This window comes from Staurois parvus, unplaced genomic scaffold (assembly GCF_062004578.1).
Source record: "Staurois parvus isolate SC_StPar_1 unplaced genomic scaffold, SC_StPar_1.0 ptg001220l, whole genome shotgun sequence".
NCBI lineage: Eukaryota > Metazoa > Chordata > Amphibia > Anura > Ranidae > Staurois > Staurois parvus.
In genome coordinates, this window is record NW_028319016.1 from 579,982 (window position 1) to 599,620 (window position 19,639).

The window sequence follows — 19,639 nt, forward strand, 5'->3', positions numbered from 1 at the left end:
TTAAATCATCCCTTGCAATGGGGCTATTATATTCCAATGTGAAAAAATAAATAGACATTTTGTCCCTTTTGATAACTTAAGACCCCCTATTGACCCCATGGCAGTCACTGTGTAACTACAGTATGCCAAGCCTAACTTTGACACAGAGCACTAGTATATACATAAAAATGGTATATTACATAGTAAAAACAGTAGCTATGGTATGCAAATGAAGACATTTTGTCTCTTTAGTCTTTTGGGTGCCAGTGTTGACCCCATGGCAGTCATTGTGTAACTAGTGCATGCCAAGCCTAACTTGGGAACAGAGCACTAATATATATATATATATATATATATATATATATATATATATATATTACATAGTAAAAACAGTAGCTATGGTATGTAAATGAAGACATTTTGTCTCTTTATTCTTTTGGGTGCCAGTGTTGACCCCATGACAGTCACTGTGTAACTAGTGCATGCCAAGCCTAACTTGGCACAGAGCATTAGTATATACATAATAATATTATATTACATAGTAAAAACAGTAGCTATGGTATGTAAATGAAGACATTTTCTCTATTTAGTTTCTCGGGTCTGAGAGTTGACCCCATGGCAGTCACTGTGTAACTACTGCATGCCAAGCCTAACTTGGGCACAGAGCACTAATATATATATAAAAAAGGTATATTTCATAGTAAAAACAGTAGCTATGGTATGTAAATGAACACATTTTGTCTCTTTAGTCTTACGGGTCCCAGTGTTGACCTCATAGCAGTCACTATGTAACTAGTGCATGCCAAGCCTAACTTGGCACAGAGCATTAGTATATACATAATAATATTATATTACATAGTAAAAACAGTAGCTATGATATGTAAATGAAGACATTTTCTCTATTTCGTTTTTCGGGTCTGAGTGTTGACCCCATGGCAGTCACTGTGTAACTACTGCATGCCAAGCCTAACTTGGGCACGGAGCACTAATATATATTTAAAAATGGTATATTACATAGTAAAAACAGTAGCTATGGTATGTAAATGAACACATTTTGTCTCTTTAGTCTGTCGGGTCCCAGTGTTGACCCCATGGCAGTCACTGTGAAACTGCTGCATGCCAAGCCTAACTTGGGCACAGAGCACTAGTATATACATAAAAATGGTATATTACATAGTAAAAATAGTAACTATACAATGTAAATGAAGATATTTTGTCCCTTTAAATTTTCAGAATCCAACGTTGACCCCATGGCAGTCACTCCTGTGGGCTCTGCCACTTGGCGAGATGCTTCTTACAAGACAATTCGACTGGCCCACAATCTACGATTACGTCCCTTTTCTACTCTTCCCTCCACTGAGACCAGCCATGGAAGGATAATGACAGAAGATGAAAGCGCTCAAAGAAAGGAAACTGCTGGGCCTCAACCAACACCTCCGCCTTTTCATCGGGACCTAATAGTCAGCGCATGCAATGCATATTCCTGTGGGTATATGAGAGAAACCCGAAGCTCTGTGTTCATCCTTAGACAAGCTTTGTGGGAGACGGATCGCCATATCCAGAGACTGCAGAAAGAGAGAGATATATTGGAACGATCCCATGCCAATACGCGAAGAGATATGGTGACCCATAATGAGACTCTGCAATTACGCAGTACAAGACCAATGACTGAGAGGGTGAGAAAATGTTTTTGCTGATCTCTAGTGCCACCTACTGCTGGTGCTGCAAGTAAACCAACAGTTAAAGGGACATACAATCCAATGAGAGCGCCAAATAAACTTCCAAGAGACCAAGATAATTTAATGGTAAAATTGATTCCTGGCAGAATATAGTGAACACATTTTGGGGGTCAAACACACTCCCCTTTCATCAGGGCTATGAAAAAAGTACAATGTTACAGTCAGGGGTCAGGCTTGTAGACCAGTAGCTATAGCAATAGAGCAGCTCCCACCAACAAGCTGGATAAATGCAGCAGTAGGTCACCATGGAGGATGACACGGTGTCACCCGAGGTGCGTAGTCTAAGCACCAACCGATGTTCACCAGAGCTCCTGATGATGGAGATGGGTTTGCTATGTGTTAGTACCAGGTTGCTGTCCTCCTGTTCACCCTCCTAGTAGATGAATAAGCCGGGGTCCAGTAGCCGATATAGCAGGTGGGGATCAAGCAAAAGTGCAGTCAGTAAACAAGCCAAAAGTAGGTGGCAAGTGGTCGCAGATTGGGATTAAGCAGAAGCCTAGTCGAGGAACAAGCCAAAGGTTGCTAACAAATGGTAGTGCAGATAAGGATGGCAGCAGGAGTGACAAGAGCGCAATATTGGCTGGCAATAATGTAACAAACAGAAAGTTAAAGACATGGCCTTAAAAGAAGTTAATTGGAGGTCCAAACAGTTCGAGGTTCAAGAGAAACAAGGTTCAAGGCAAGATCGTCCAGGGAGCTGTCCAATATCACAAGTGGCTCAGCAAGAATAGGCTTTGCCAGACACAGCAGAGGTTGCAGGTTGAGACCCGGGTCCTGATATCCAAATACTTCTAGCCCTGATGAAGGAGAGTGCGTTTGGCCTCTGAAACACATTGGCTCTATTATGCTATGAATCACTTTTATCAATAAATTATCTTGGACTTTTTTTGGCACTCTCATTGGATTGTATGTGTCTGATTTCTCAGCTCTGGATCCCTTTCCTTTCCCCTCGGGGGGGGAATCCCCATCTTGCATCTTTTGAAGTGCTGCCGAACCGGAGTCAGTGCACCCAGTGACAATTTCAGTGACACTTAAAAAATCCAGTGATCTGTTTGTTCTTTCATTTGAACAGTTAAAGGGAAACCGGTTCCCAGAACTCTGACTTTCTTGTAGCTTTCAGTCAAATTCAGTTTTTTTTTATTTTGTATCTAAAGGCCAAACTTTCTCTTTTTTAAGTTTTGGATGGCTTGGGAAAAATGTAGCACCTCTGTCAGATTTGATTGCTCTCTGTTCTACCCAGGGGCGGACTGACAACTCATGGGGCCCCCGGGCAATAGGGGATCATGGGGCCCCTGTGTCCTTGCCCAAACTCAAAAAAACCTATGAAAAAGGTACCAGGGGCATCTCATGGGGCCCCCTAATGACCCCGGGCACTCGGGCAGTGCCCGAGTTTCCAAATGGTCAGTCCGCCCCTGGTTCTACCTCTTCTTCTACATTTGTCCTGGTGACCATTGTCCCCAGGAGAGAAAGTGTTAGGAAAGTCCAAAATATTGAGTTGTCACTGAAACAGGAATAGCGGGGAAATCCTCCAATGGGAACATTTGTCCTTATAACAAGACGTGCAGTTCGTTTGGTTCCGAATGGAAATTCAAATTAAATTTTCATTATTCAGAGAATCAGATATATCCAAATTTCTGATTTACAATAGTAAACAATACAAACAAATCCAAAATAGCAAAACAACACAAAGTATTTGAAAACAAATTTGAAATATAAACATATTGCTGACTATTGCTGATTTCCTTCAAAGACTGTGTATTAGTGTAAGAATATAGCTGTCTTCCAATATTTTAATTTAAAAAATAATAGAATAGAATAAAACAGAAGGGAAAAAAAAGAATAGAATAGAAAATAAATAAATAAAATAGATTAGAAAAAAAATAGAATAGAATAATTTACCCGTCTTCTGAAGTTAGAATTTTGAAAAGAATAAAATAGAATATACAAGAGTCGAGTAATACAGAAAAGAGTAGAATAGAAAATAAAAGAATACACTAAAATAAAAGAGAAAATAAAGGAATAGAATAGAAAAGAATAGAAACAAATAGAATAGAAAAGAATGGAGTAAAACAGAATAGAACAGAAAATAAAAGAATAGCATAAAATAAAAGAGAAAATAAAGGAACAGAAAAGAATAGAATAGAAACAAATAGAATAGAAAAGGATAGCGTAAAAAAGAATAGAATAGAAAATAAAAGAATAGAAAGAAGTAGAATAGAACATAAAGGAATAGAATAGAAAATAATAGAATAGAATACAAAAGAACAGAAAAGAAATGAATAGAATAGAAAAAATAGCATAGAAAGAATATAGCTGTCTTTTGAAATTCAAATTTCGAAAAGAACAGCATATAAAAATTGAATAGAATAAAACAGAACAGAATAGAATATATAAAATGGAATAGAATAGAAAATAAAAGAATAGAATAGAAAAAATAAAATAGAAAATAAAAAGAACAAAATAGAAATAATATAACCGTCTTTCGAATTTCGAATAGAAAAGAACCAGCTATTCTTCACAATGAATTTGGATCAATTCAATATTTTCAATTTGAATTCAATTCAAATACTTCAGACTGGAAAATTTCTAATCCGGTTAAAAACAAACAAAAGAAAATGAAACTAAACCAAGCTAATTTCGTTATGAATGCAACAAAACGGAATTAGCAACTTCACAAATCGATCCGAAACCAAACCGCAACAAATTTTTTCCATGTTTACTTGTACTGACTGTCTGCAGGGGAATTTACTTCTTGTTGTGTCTACATGACAGGAAGTGATGGGAAATCTCCCCAATGGAACAGAGATAGTGAGAAACTCTCACTCAATCCAACATGGAAAACAAAAGGTTTTTGGCTTTAGATCGACTTTGATTCAGATGACTTATATTAACCGCTTGTCCGCTGCCCTATAGAAGAAGCACTGCTACAGGGTAGCAGGGCTGCGCAAAATCATGTATATATACGTGCGCACACCCTACCTGCACTGCCATTGGCAGCTAGGAATGTCAATTGCCGGGCCCGGGCCGGAGATTCCCCGCCGTCACCCAAGCTGACAGGGGAGAGACCTGTGGGTGAACAACATGGGTCTCTCTGCTGTCAGCATGGACATGCTGCTTTGTATTTCTCTGCACAGCATGTCTCCCTAGTAAAACACACAGCACACAGTTAACCCTTTGATTGTCCCAGATGTAAACCCCTTCCTGCCCAGTGCCATTAGTACAGTGTCAGTGCTTTTTATTAGAACTGATCACACTATGGTGTATATATACTGGAATCTAAGCAGCTACTAATAATAGCGGTGATCAGCAACTTATAGTGGGACTGTGATAGTGTGGTGGGCAATCTGACGCTAACGGACAGTGGCTGGGAGGGACACTAGCTGACTAACTGACACTGAAATTGCTAGTGACACTAATACAGTGATCAGTTGTAATACTGTACACTGTACTAATGACACTAGTTGGGAAATGGGTTGATGAGGAGGGCAATCAAGGGGCTAACTGTATGTATTGGTGTCATTGGGGATGTGAGTGGCAGTTAGTCAGTGGCAGTTAGTCAGTTCCCCCCAGTGTCAGAATGCTCGCCGCAGTCCCGCTATAAATCGCTGATTGCCGCCATTACTAGTATAAGAAAAAGAAAATTCCAGTATCTATACCGCCATTTGTAGACGCTATAACTAAAGTTACCGATTGCCGCCATTACTAGTAAAAAAAAAAAGCCCAGTATCTATACCGCCATTTTTAAACGCTATAACGTTCACGTAAACCAATTAATTTACACGTATTGGGATTTTTTTTAGCAAAGAAGAATACATTGTGGCCTAAATTCATAACGAAATTTGATTTTTTACATTTTTTTACTGGACATGTTTTATAGCAAAAAGTAAAAAATATAGATTTTTTTCTCAAAATTGTCGGTCTTTTTTTTTTTTTTTTTAGTGCAAAAAATAAAAACCGAACAGGCGATCAAGAGTCACCGTTGAATTTTCCACTCGTTTGAAGAGGTCACAAGGGGACATTTGTTGTTAATTATTAACTATTTAGTGGCACATTTGTGGCATTACATGGTTTAAAAGTTTTTTTTGTGGTTTTTTTAATATTTTTTATTAATTTTTTTTTCTTCTCAGCACATTGTAGTATGGTGTTTTAACACCTTTTTTCTGTGTTTGTAGTCACACAAATCAATCCCAATTAGGGAATTTTTTTTTTGTACTCTTTCCACAAATATTTTTGAAGTGAAGTGTGAAGTTTCACAGGGTGATTTCTTTTAATTAACTGAATTTCACTAGATTATTTATATTTATTCTTTTTGAGGTACGTTTTGGATGAAATAGAGGTCAACTTTCGTATTTGGAGAAAAAGATTGGAATTTTGGACACTGTTTTTGGACTTATATTTGGATTTATTATTGGACACTTTTGGATTTGGGGAGTTTTGTATTTTCATTATTTCTATTTTATATTTCTTGGTATATATTTTATGATTTCTTAACTTATTTTATTTTGTTAATTTACTATATCACAAAAAGGTTATATATAATCCCAATTCGGGATTTATTCATATGAGTTAGACAACAATATTTGTCATTTATCACTATTTTTTAGCACATTTATATGGTCCGAAAGATGTGTTTGTAGTCAGGTTTCATCCTGACAATTTCACTTCAATTTATTCACGTTTGTTGTGAGTCGTTTGGACACGACACTTTTTAATTTAGGCATAATTTATGCCATTCATTTATCCCTTTATTTGTGATTGAAGTCATAATTTTTCCCTGATTTAAGGGACGCATGTTCAGTGTTTCACTAATTTTCATCAGTGTGTGATTTGTTGTCGACACATATATGTTTATTGGTTGCACTTATTCACATGGTATTGTCCGTTTGACGTGTATATTATCATTTATTTGTGATTTATATGTATCCATTTATTATGTCTTTTTAGTGTATTTAGGAACTGTATAGGGAAGCGCAACACTATTTTTTATTTTTATGTTTATTATGTTTATGTTTTAAACACATTCAGGGATAGAGTTAGGTGACAGCAGCTCCCTGTTCTTTTTATTTCTATTTTTTCACATTTATTTATAGTTTGAGTAGCGCAGGTGGTTCATACACCATACCACTGAAAGAAAGCTCTATTCGTTGGGAAAAAAAAGGAAGAAAATTTAATTTGGGTGCAGCGTTGCATGACCGCGCAATTGTCAGTTAAATTAACGTGGCGCGGTATCGCAAAAAATGTCCTAGTCAGGAAGGGGGGGGGGGGATCCTCTGAAGTGGTTAATGTATGCTGAGATATCACACTATAAGCCCAACATGCTGTCATTAGATAAATCGTCTTGTATTTTTTTTTTTTAGTACCCAGACAAAGTTGACGCTCTTCTTCAAGAGGAGAGGAATGGCCTCCTGGACCTGAAGAAACACACAGAACGTCAGCTACAAGAAGTCTCAAGGCAGCTCAAAGTCAGTCTGTGGCTTACAGGGGGCAAGACATATGAGTCTTCCTTCTAATCGTTCACCCCAGACACCACCAAACAACTCGTACACTCCCTCATCATCTCACGCCTGGACTATTGCAATTCCCTTCTCACCGGCCTACCCAAACGAACGCTATCCCCACGCCAGTCAATCTTAAACTCAGCGGCTAGACTCATCCACCTCACCAACCGCTCCACATCTGCCTCCCCCCTCTGCCAATCCCTTCATTGGCTCCCGATTGCCCAACGCATCAAATTCAAACTGCTAACTCTGACCTACAAAGCCATTCACAACGCCGCCCCAAACTACATAACTGACCTGATACCCAAATACTACCCTACCCGTGCCCTTCGCTCCTCACAGGACCTCCTACTCTCTAGCTCCCTGGTCTCCTCCTCCCACGCCCGATTGCAGGACTTCTCCAGGACTTCCCCCATCCTCTGGAACTCCCTACCCCAATCCATCAGACTGTCACCTACCCTCCTCACCTTCAGGCGTACCCTGAAAACCCTCCTCTTCAGGGAAGCCTACCCCAACCTCACCTAACACCCGACCTCACCTAGCAACTAACCTCCTCCACTCCTCCCACCACTCCATCCCCCACAGCCATCTCCTCCTGTGCCACCTTCCCCTCCCTCCTAGATTGTAAGCTTGAAAGAGCAGGGCCCTCGAACCCCTCGTGTATTGTATTGTTACTGTCTTGTCTCATGTTCTGTCCCCCTTGCTACTGTACAGCGCTGAGTATACCCTTTGGCGCTATATACTGTATAATAATAATAATAATAGTAATCGGTTGTATGCCACTCATGAAAAACAAATGCCTGACTAGTGTGGGGTAAAATGAAGTGGTTTGGAAGCAGAGTAGCAGAGGTTTGCAGCTACTCCCGATCAGGGGCGGACTGACAACTCATGGGGCCCCTGGGCGATAGGGGATCATGGGGCCCCTGTGTCCTTGCGCAACCTCAATAAACCCTATGAAAAAAGGTACCAGGGGCATCTCATGGGGCCCCCTACTGACCCCGGGCCCTCGGGCAGTGCCCGAGTTTCCAAATGGTCAGTCCACCCCTGGTCCCGATGACCCGTAAACTGACCATACACTAGTAACATTTTAGATGAACATTCAAACAGAAATTTGGACAAAAATTCTAAGTACATTTGATGACTTGAAAGATGTCAAAATTTGGTTTTTTTTAACGTTCAGCCTGGGTTCACATATATGTGGCGCGGTATATCGCATGTGATTCGTACAGGAACCGCATCGCATTCCTGTGCCAATCACATACGATTTGTGTGCGGTGCAATTGGAGCCATACATTTTGTATGGCTCTAATCGCACCGCACCTGCACCAAAAAGGTGCACGACCCTTTTTTTGGTCCGCACTAGAATCTGATCGCATGGCTATTCACACCTAATATGATTCGATTCTGCACATCGCACCACGTTTTGCGGACCATTTCAGGGTGTTGTTAACTTAACATACACCCCCCGCAGCGGTTCGCATGAACGGGGTGCGATTCTGATGGGGTGTGGAATTCACAAAGAAAACGCTACTTAAATATGAACCAGGGCTCAATGTTGGAACAAATGGACTTTATCTAACAAAAACCACATAGAACGTTGGAGCTCATTCACATGTGCGGCAGAGACTGACGATCCTCTGAAAAGCGATCCACACTCGGATTCCTTTTCTGTGGGGCATGACAGGCGGTGAGCAGGCAATATATCGGCTCTTCACTGCCTGACTTAGGCTCTGTTCACACCAATGCGTTTTTTTGTGCTTTTTGCAGAAACGCATTGCAGTCCATTTAATATGGTTTCCTATGAAACATGTTCACCTCTATGCTGTTTTTGAGCCACTGCATTTTTGGAAGGGGTCAGCGACTTTTTTAAAAAGCAAAAACCAGCGTTTTTGCTACAATAGAGTACAATGGAGAATCAGCTGAAATGCATGGCAGTAGGTTTTTGCCGCATTTTGCGCTTTGCATTTTTTTTTGCCCAGCAAAAAAAAATCCCACTTTAAAGAAAAAAAAAGCTGAACAAAATGCAAAACACGGTAAAAATGCGTCAAAAAATCATCAAAAACGTGTTGAAAAATGCAAAACGAACTGCGAAAAGCACTGCAAAACGAACAAAAAGCAAACTACATTGATGTGAACGGAGCCTTAAAGCAGAACTAAGGGAATAACAAATCTTAACACCTAACCACAAGTTTGCAACTTTGACATGTGTTAGCAAAACCGTACATATCATCACAACTAATCAATGAGGAGTGCAGCGCTACAAAGAGTCATGAACAAGCTGAACCTATCTGCAGCAATTAAGTAACTAATGCCCAATACAATAATAGCAGGTGAAATGGATAGTCCAAAGAAATTATATTCCAAAACATTATAGGCGACTTCAATCAATGCGGGTATGATCCGGTATCCTGATGTAGAGATATAGGTAGATTGCCTACTCACCAGAAGCGCAATCTCAATGCGCATATCAAGATCACATGTAGCCGGGGATCCTGGGTGGGTGTTGCCCGGTGGTGCAATCCTCTGATGGTCACTCAATGGTGTGTAGGAAGGATACCGGTCTGGTCATAACGTACTTACTCCTCAGGTCTGCACCGATGCCTGAAATACTGGGGCTGAGGTGTGGAGGCTCAGTGCCACGTATAGAGAATAAAGGTGCTCATAGTGTAGTAATGTTAATAAAAGGTTTATTAACTCGAGTTAAGCAGAGTATACACACCGACAATGACTGTAGGTAGTGGTAGAAAGCTGCTTGTAGATAATGATAAAAGCACCTGAAAAGCACTGACCAGTAGAGATCATAGGGGAGCCGCCGGACCTCCTGATCCGGCGGCGTGACGGCAAGGCGTGCAAGGGCTCCTCCTAGACGCATTTCGTGTAAACACGCGTCTGCTGTAGGGGTGATGCCATTGTTTTTTTCAGGACACATTGGGCATTCATTTGCTGGTAAATAGTAATGGATATCTCCTGATTTTTTTTTTTATTACCAAAGGAAAACTGGCCCAAAATAGTAAAAAAAAAACCAACATTTTTTAAAATTCACTTGTATATTTCTTGCTCCTACCATAACCTACCACCAAAGAACAACCCAAAATAATTTCTCCTGTTCCTGCTGATCGCAGCGATACCACATGTGTATGTTAGTTGTTATCTGTACCCATAGTACAGCCCAGAAATAAGAGTGCACAATTTTTTTTTTCTTTTAATCCTACCACTGATACTAATTTAAAAAAATAAAACAAAAAAACCCAGTCAAAAAAAAAAAAAAAAGCATGCTGGAAAATCTAATTTACTAAGAATGCCTCACTTTTCGCTGATTTTTACCATACTTAAGTACAGCTTGCTCTGTTACTTGCAGTGCGTCATGCTCCTTTCTGAGCGTCTTTCTGGTCTTGCAGGTGTTATATTCTCATCGGCAGAAGCTGTCAGAGTTTTGCAAAGAAAAGGGCCGAGTATTGGACATTATCAGTGAGAACGCTCGGCCCCAGTCACGTGGACAGAAAATGCCAGGGGGCAGCACTCTTCTTGGCCCAGAAAATAAAGGTACTGTGATATCGCTTGGAGAAACAACCGCCACCCTTCTGTTAAGGCGTTCATTTCACTTACTATAATGTAAGCTATCAAAGTAGAACTCCAGGAAGGAAAGTATTGCTTTACCTGCTGTGTGGCACTGACTGTGACAGGAGTGACTTTGGGTGGGGGGGGGCCATGGAACACAGCCCCCTTTGGAGAGGTGGGGAGACCCTTGTCTTAGCTCCCCATGTCCCTATTATGTGTAAGTCACCCTGTGCCTGTTAGGGGTACAGGGTAGCCTGTCCTAATATTGTGTAGACATGTATACGTGGGGTGTGGGGGTTGTTCATTGTTTACTGCCAGGTGGTCCCATTGTTCTATTGTGTCTTGCTTGTGCGCAAACTATTATGGGATGTATGTGTTTATGTGTATTGGCTTGGTGGGAGGTGTCTGCTGTGCATCTCTTGTTACTAAATGTATTGCCACGCCCTGGGTATATATCTTGTCTCGGTGTTAAAATAAAGCAGTCCCCTTCCTGTTTTAAGACAAGTCTGGTGCTGTCTCGTCTTGTATGGTCAGCGGTGGTGTCCGTGGACAAGGAAGCGAGAGTCTAACGGAAATACCCTAGTGCAGTCGGGGTCCAGTTCCGTTACAGTCACTTAGATTTCTCACCTAGACATGGTGAGGGGTTCCAAAGTTTATGGCTAATACAGAAAAAATAAATGTCGTAATTTTCTTGGAATTTGAAAAAGTTGTGTTCTGGATTGTAAAACCTGGAGGCTTTGTAGAGCTTTGCAAGGGATAATATAAAGGACATCTGACATCTGAGGTGAATAATGAGATCTGGCTACCAAATAAAATGTGGACCTTGGAATAGAGGATTTATCCCACTTAAAGTTCTACCAAGCCTCCGGGCTGCGGGACCCAAAACACAACTATATAAGGCCTGTGGACCTGTGGCCTGTTGTGTTTTGTGTCCTGGAGCCCAGAGGCTTTGTAGAGCTTGGAGAGAGATAAAGCCTCCATTCCTAGGTCCACATTTTAATTGGTAGCTAGACCTCATTATTTGTCTCAGATGTCTATTATCCCTGGCATAGCTTTACAAAGCCTCTGGTTTCACGATTCAGAACACAAGGGTTAATTTAAAGTCCTGTGAACAAATATTGAGGTCTGGCTACCAATTAAAAAATATGCTTTGTCCTCTCTGGCACACCTGGATATATTTTTAGTGTGCTGCAAGGACCTAGATTGGCTTAGGCATCAGTATAATACCGCAACTGCGTCAGCACACAGGAAATAGGTCACACGCTGCTTGATGGTGGGTAAATGAACTATTGCAGTACAGGCAAAAGGCAATGTATAGAACAATAAACAAGGCAGTGGGGTTGATTCACTAAAACTGGAGAGTGCAAAAATCTGGTGCAGCTGTGCATGGTAGCCAATTGCCATTTAGCAGCCAACTATTAGATTTAAGCTGGATAACATTGGGGCCTGTCTGTATGGTGGTGCACATGAAACTTAAGGCTGTACACAAGGGATGGCTGATGGGCTGTTAAGTAAGGAGCAGTCTCTATTGGTGTTTACTGTGGGCAGTAAGAAATTAGGCTGGGTTGTTCCGCTCATCACTCCTGGTATGCAACGGATCCAGTCCTATACATTTGGCGGTTGGTTGTCCCAGAAGGCTCAGTCCTCATGATTAGGGCCTCCCTGGCATAAGCACACAAGGCAAAAGGTCTTCCAGCTCTTGTTCCAGGACACAGCAACTTTCTATGATTCTCTTCGCTCTGTTTGCACAGTTCAAGGCCAGCACTCAGGAATCCAGTCCTTTATACAGGTCCTCCATGGCTCTGGATCAGCTCTCACACGTTCTCTCTCTCTCTCAGTGGTAACACAGACCCAGACAGAACCAGGTCTGCACTCTCTGATTCATTCATTCCCTGTGCTGCACTGCCCTTGATTGGTGCATTTGCCTGGAACAAACTCTGTCTTCCCCTCACCTGTGTGCAGGGTGTGCCTTGGAATTGTAGTCCTGCAGCCTGTCCACCCCATGGTACAGCACTCCCCATGGACGACATTTTCTATAGTCCTGTGCGGCTGCAAGCTTTAATCTCCATTTGCCTCTGCCGACACTTCAGAGCATGGGGAAGGAACAGTTGAAGTGGGCAGGGGATTACATACAGCCCACAGACAACCGTTCTGTCCCTGCAATGCGGGGGAGGGGGAGCGCTCTTTCAGCCAGCGGGCACCTATGCATACAGTACATGCTTTTTACTATATCTGCCTTGATAAGATAAGCTGAGTGGATCTTTTAACTTTAACATAATTGCAGCATTTTCTGTAGTAGCTCACTTATTTTCTTTGATGCACATTTTTTTATATTTTCTTTTCTGTCTGGAACACCGTCCCTTTACATGTTTTCTTTCGCTTTTCTTTTAAGATTGTCAGGCTGCCATAAAAGATGCCCTTTCAACGCGTAATAAATTCCGAAAAATGCAGCCTCCCAACTGGCAGAAACCGTTGGACTCTACAGAATTAAAAGACAGCGTGACGCAAGGACTCCGCAAAAAAGCAGAGGAGAGCTCCCGCATCCGGGTAATTGCCATTACTTAACAACAATATTATGGTCCCAAATTCTGGGACACAGTTAACGCTGCTAATGGTCTGCATTGCTTTCACCCACTTGCTGGGTGCCCAATTATGACCACCTTGCAGGTTGGTCCCATCCAGACCCTGCTTTATTATATGTGGGGACCACCCACTCATGGCTCCGATCCCTACCATTAAGGCCTTTTTGAGTTACTGTACATGTATAGTAACTCAAACAAGGTTGATGCTTTGATTCCGCTACATGGGCTGGGACACGGTATCGGTGGGACAGGCCAAGATGAGGGCAGGGTTCTCCTAAAGTGGAGCTCCACCCAAAAGGGGAAGTTCCACTTTAGGCCTTTGTCCCCCGCTCCCCATTAAAGATTGGCACCTTTAGAAAGCAGATACCCGAATTTGACAGGTACCCACTCCCACTTCCGAAGTGGATACATGCTGGTGTGGCACTCCCATCCCTTCAGAACTTCAATATTCTCCTCTGGGGGTCCAGTAAGACCCCACAGTTGCTGGTGAGCAGCCTCTAGAACCTTAAACCACCTATTGTGTTATAATCTCCTTAAAGCGGAGCTCCACCCAAAAGGGGAAGTTCCGCTTTATGGACTGCTCCCCCGCTCCCCATTAAGGATTGGCACCTTTGGGGAGAGGGGGGGGAGCGAATTTGACAGGTACCCACTCCCACTTCCGGTCCGATCTCCTAGGCGATCGGAAATGGAAGGTGTCCTCCCTCCCTTCCTGTAGTCTTTTGGGACACGTGACAGGTCCCAGAAGACTACAGGACCATTCATGAAGTGCAGCGCTACTCGCGCATGCGCAGTGGGTACCTGGCTGTGAAACCGCAAACTGTCACAGCCAGGTGCCCACAGTGAAGATGCTGGCCTCCTGGAATACAGGACGGCCGGTGAAACGGGTTGCAGGGGACACACCATGGGACCGAGGGACAGGTAAGTGGCTGTTTTTTAAAAGTCAGCAGCTACAATTTTTGTAGCTGCTGACTTTTATTTTTTGATAGGTCGAGTGGAACTCTGCTTTAAGGTTCAGCACTCTTACATCACAAAGACTTTAAGAGACCTGAAATGGGAAATTTTGAGCTTTATGTCATGCAGAGTGGAGCGTTTACTTCCTCTTAAAGCAGAACTGCACTGTATGGGATAACCGCTCGTTTTGTCCAGGGGCACACAAAAAGGCTATACTTACCTGATCCTTCAATCCTCTGGAAAACAGCGCTCCCCCACGTCCAAGGTGGACTGTTCCTGCCATCTTCATGTCAAGAGCCGGTCTATGGGCCTGATGACTTATAGAACAGTCCATTCACAAGACCGCAAGCGTGCTGGGGGGGCAGGAGCGGCAGGGACCCTTCTTGCGCTTGGAGGATCGATCGACAGATTAGGTGAGTATATCTCATACTATTCCATACAGTGCAAGCTGTTACCCAGTTTTAAAAATGTATTTCTTCACTTCTAGAAATGGCAACTGATGTCTTTCAAGAAATATTCTGTTTTCATAACCAGTGAATAAATATTAATAAAATGTCTTCTATCAGGAGGATGTGACACTGGCGTTGGGAGACATGAGGAACATGATTCAGCAGCAGCAGAGGATTTACCAGGAGATGGAGGGCAGTTATCAGCTGCAGCTGGTATGTATGATGCAGAAAGTCAGATCAGGGTGTTCCCTGGTTCTGGCTCCACCCACTCCCGGGGTCATTACAGAATGTTGCAGGGGGGTGCTCAGGGTAATGGGTTAAGGAGCTTCAGCTCTGCCAAGGAGCAGTGTGAAAATCCTGTTGAGTCTGTAAATTATTTAAAGTGCTATTAAACCCAAAACCAAAATTATAATATGTAGCAGCTTGCCAATCAAAAGATGTGGTGGCGGCTGCATTCGTTTTCTTTTTTCCTTCTGTTTTCACCTGGTGATCTGGCCTGTAACACACCTCCAGTATTAGAGTGCCCCCACTCAGGATGAAGGAACACAGCAGGCACCTCTGGACAACAGTTTGGGGGGAGGGAACTGTTAGATGTACTAGCAAATTTAGATACACTAACAAATTGAAGCTGAGCTCCAGCTAATACTTTATTATCAGTTAAAGAAGTTTTTTTTCCTATTGGAATAAAGGTTTTACACAAATAAATAAAAGCTGATTATTATATGCACTCCTGCCAGTGTTAAATGGTTTGTCTCATCACTAACTGCAATAACTGAATAGAGCTTGTTCTTTTGAAAAAACAACAGACTTACTGGCCAGATCACCAGATGAAAACAGTATAAAAGACAGCCTAAAAAAGAAACCTAATGCAGCCACCACATCTAAGGATCAGTAAGCTGCAATATAATAAATATTTGTTTTGGGGTTTATTACCACTTTAATCCTCGGGTTAACACAGGTGCAGTGTTTCCTGGGTAGCACAGGCTTGTTTGGATTGGCTGTTTCACTTGGAGTCACATGTCTGAACCACTGAGTCCATTTTTTAAATTCCAGCCAAATTACCCCGGGCACAGGTTGGTCCAGGAAAAAGAACCTAACGCCAACAGGAAAGCATGATGCTCACATATAGGAGGGTGAATAAAAGGGCGGGGGGGCGTAAAGGAAAAGCATGGAGCTGTATATTATATGTCCAAAATACTAACAACAACTTACTAAGCCGTTCACAACTCTGTCCCTAGCTACATCACCAACCTGGTCTCAAAATGTCAACCAAATCACTCTCTTCGATCCTCCCAAAACCTTCTACTCTCTGGTCCCATGTCCCCTCTTCCCATGCTCACCTCCAGGACTTCTCCTGAGCTTCTCCCATCCTATGGAACTCCCTACCCCAATCTTTCCGGCTGTCTCCTAATCTATCCACCTTTAGACGATCCCTGAAAACCTTTCTCTTTAAAGAAGTCTATCCTGCTTCTACCTAGTAAACTGCCATTTATTTCCTCCATCAGCTCATCCCCCCACAGCTATTACCTTTTGTATCACTCAACCCTTCCTCCTAGATTGTAAGCTCTGATGAGCCGGGCCCTCTGTTTCCTCTTATACCAAATTGTATTGTAACTGTAATGTCTGCCTTCATTTTGTACAGCGCTGAGCAAACTGTTGGTGCCATATAAATCCTGTATAATAATAATTATATTATATAAGGAGACAATGTAGATTCCTTAGTAAATCTGTGTAATGTTACATGTATGTTCCAGGGTCCGGAGTCCAGCTTGGATCTATCTGTAAGAGAACGTCTAGATCGTCCATTGGTGAGAATTCTGCAGAGACACCCAGGAACCCAACTCCCCGAGAGCACCTTAATCTCCCAGGTACGGCCGAATGCCATTGGTGTACAATCACACTTTATTAGGTCGACCTTGCTAGTATCGGGTTGGACCTTCTTTTGCCTTCAGAAATACCTTCATTCTTCATGGCATAGATTCAACAAGGGGTTGGAAACATTCCTCAGAGATTTTGGTCCATATTGACATGAGTTACTGTTGCCTTTCTATCATATGGAACCAGTCTGCCCATTCTCCTCTGACATCAACAAGACATCTTCGTCCACGCAACTGCTGCTGCAAAATGCTCCTTTTCGGACCATTCTCTGTAAAACCCAGAGATGGTTGTTCATGAAAATCCCAGTAGATCAGCAGTTTTTGAAATACTCAGACCATCCCGTCTGGCACCAACAACCATGCCACGTTCAAAGTCGCTTAAATCCCCTTTCTTCCCCATTCTGATGATTGGTGTGAACTTCAGCAAGTCGTCCTCACCACGTCTAGATGCCTAAATTCATTGAGTTGCTGATGTGATTGGCTGATTAGCAATTTGTGTTACCAAGCCAGGATACTCAACCAGGGTTCCTCCAGAGGTTGCTAGGGGTTCCTTGAGCAACGAGCAATATCTGCCTCTCAGATAGGTTCCTGCTGACACCATTGATACTTTTACCTATAGAGGGGTAATTCTTCTCAATGACCACAAGTGTAAGGAACGTTCTTCCCTCTGACCATCACACGAATGTATCATGACCTGTAGATACAGTAATTTTTAGTAGGGGTTCCCCGAGACCAAAAAGTCATTTCAAGGGTTCCTCTGTGTTGAAAAGGTTGAGAAAGGCTGTACCAAGCAATTGAACCGGTGTACCTAATAAAGTGGCTGGTGAGTGTATATTCGCCCAGACTAATATGTGTTTTCAATCAGTACATTGTTTCAGTACCCCCTGGTAGGTGACATGGGCTCACCCGAAGCGCAGAGCATAAGTAACAGTTGGCCCTCATTAGAGCTCCCTGCAAGGGGTGATGGTCCACAAAACCTTATGGCCCCCCATTTTTTTTTTTTATTTTGCTGAAAAATGGCACAAGGTTGGGGCCCTTAGAATAGCCCCAGCAAGGGGTTGCTGGACAGAAGGACTACAGTGTGGCAGTTGCACAAGACGGCAGACAGGAGAGTGGTCAGGTCAGGGATGGACTGACAACTCATGAGGCTCCCGGGCAATAGGGGATCATGGAGCCCCTGTGTCCTTGCCCAAACTCAAAAAAGCCTATGAAAAATGTACCAGGGGCATCTCATGGGGCCCCCTACTGACCCTGGGCTCTCGGGCAGTGCGCGAGTTTCCAAATGGTCAGTCCGCCCCTAGGTCAGGTCACGGCACAGGTTGAGGCAGGCAGCAGTAATCAGATCAGGCAATCCAGGTCAGCAAGAGGCAAGCAACAGTAGGTTGAGATTCATAGTGGGTGTTACCTAGGGTGGGTCTGAATGCAAATTTAGCCTTCTCTAGACTGACACCAAACCATCAAGGCATTTTGGTATTTGCTTACCCATATGGAAGAATAACATATTTGAAATATATTTTACAAATATTTTTCCCAAATATATTGCTATATATTCGAAATGCTATAATTTTTGCCATATTCAATATATTTCAAAATATATTGCAATAAATAAACACACACATATATATATATATATATATATATATATATATATATGTGTGTGTGTGTGTGTGTGTACTGCATGTTGAAATTAGTTTTTATTACAAAATATATGAAAAATATGTTTAAAAATACATTTCAAATATACTGTATGTCATTAAAAATAAAAATCTACATTTCTGGATTGCATTTACAGATATATGTAAAAATATATGTCAAAATTACTTTTTTTATGCGTTAAAAAATCTGAAGAAAATACTTAAAAAAATATATTTTTAAAAATATATTCTTCAGATTTTTTTAAACATATAAAAAGTCATTTTAACATATATTTTTACATATATCTGTAAATGCATTCCAGAAATGTAGATTTTTATTTTTAAAGACATGCAGTATATTTGAAATGTATTTTTAAACGTATTTTTCACATATTTTGTAATAAAAACGCATTTCAATATGCCACACACACACACACATATTTATGTATATTTATTGAAATATATTTTGAAATATATTGAATATGGCCAAAATTGTAATACCACATTTACCCACTACATGTCACTGAGGAGAACACTAAGGGCTCATGTACACGGGGGATTTGGAAAACTCTTCTGAAAGATGGAAACTGCTGGAAAACGTAGGTTAAAAAATGTCAGTTTAGCCATGTTTGTATACCGCGTTTATGTGCGTTTGCGTTTAGAAGCATTTTTAAAAGATAACCTCAGGAGCCCTTCCCACATGCCCAGAATGCACTGAAAAACAGTAAAAAATTAACTATTTCAGACATTTGGAGAAAAATAGAGAGAGCAGAAACAGAGAGCAGTATGTGTTGAGATGACCTGTCTTTTCTGGTTGTATTCACTATGGATCCCATCATCAGCATAATGCGGCACGTTCTACCATTTTGTTCCTGGAACTGACTGCGCTGGTGTACCGGGTCCATTTGAATACATGGAAAACGCTTTGCATGCATTTCTGATAATGAAAAAAGGCTCTGGACAGCATCTGGACATGGAAGAGTTCAAAAAAAGCTTCTAAACGCAAACGCTTATAAATGCAGTAACCGCGTTTACAAGCATTTGGCGTTTGAAACGCCGGTAAAATCGACTGCTGAACGCAAGTTTGGTGCGTTCAAAAAACAACTGTAAACTCAGCTGCCTATAAACAATGTGTACATGAACACATAGGACAACATTAGGGAGAGTTCAGGGGCTGCTAAAAAAAACAAAGCTCCTGAACTTCAGTTTATCAGCTGCACTGTACATGAGCCCTTATTTCTTATGATAGTCAGCACCATCTAGTGGTCATACTGCATTATGGCCACTAGATGCCACTGACTACCACAGGAAATAAGCACGTTCTTTGGACCATCTAGAGGTCATAATGTAGTATTTCTGCATTCATAGTTGA

The 19,639-nt window shown here is 41.8% G+C and overlaps 1 protein-coding gene across 1 annotated transcript in view; it reads left to right on the forward strand.

The window, feature by feature from the left end:
• The window catches only part of TEKTL1 (tektin like 1), a 31,321-nt gene that overhangs the window by 10,444 nt on the left and 1,238 nt on the right, over nt 1-19,639 (forward strand). Inside the window, exons 2-7 of the mRNA XM_089660263.1 lie at nt 1,213-1,655; nt 7,076-7,180; nt 10,615-10,759; nt 13,167-13,321; nt 14,874-14,969; nt 16,511-16,624. Coding sequence (XP_089516389.1) covers nt 1,230-1,655; nt 7,076-7,180; nt 10,615-10,759; nt 13,167-13,321; nt 14,874-14,969; nt 16,511-16,624 — 1,041 coding nt within the window. The 5' untranslated portion in view covers nt 1,213-1,229. The remainder of the gene's footprint in view (nt 1-1,212; nt 1,656-7,075; nt 7,181-10,614; nt 10,760-13,166; nt 13,322-14,873; nt 14,970-16,510; nt 16,625-19,639) is intronic.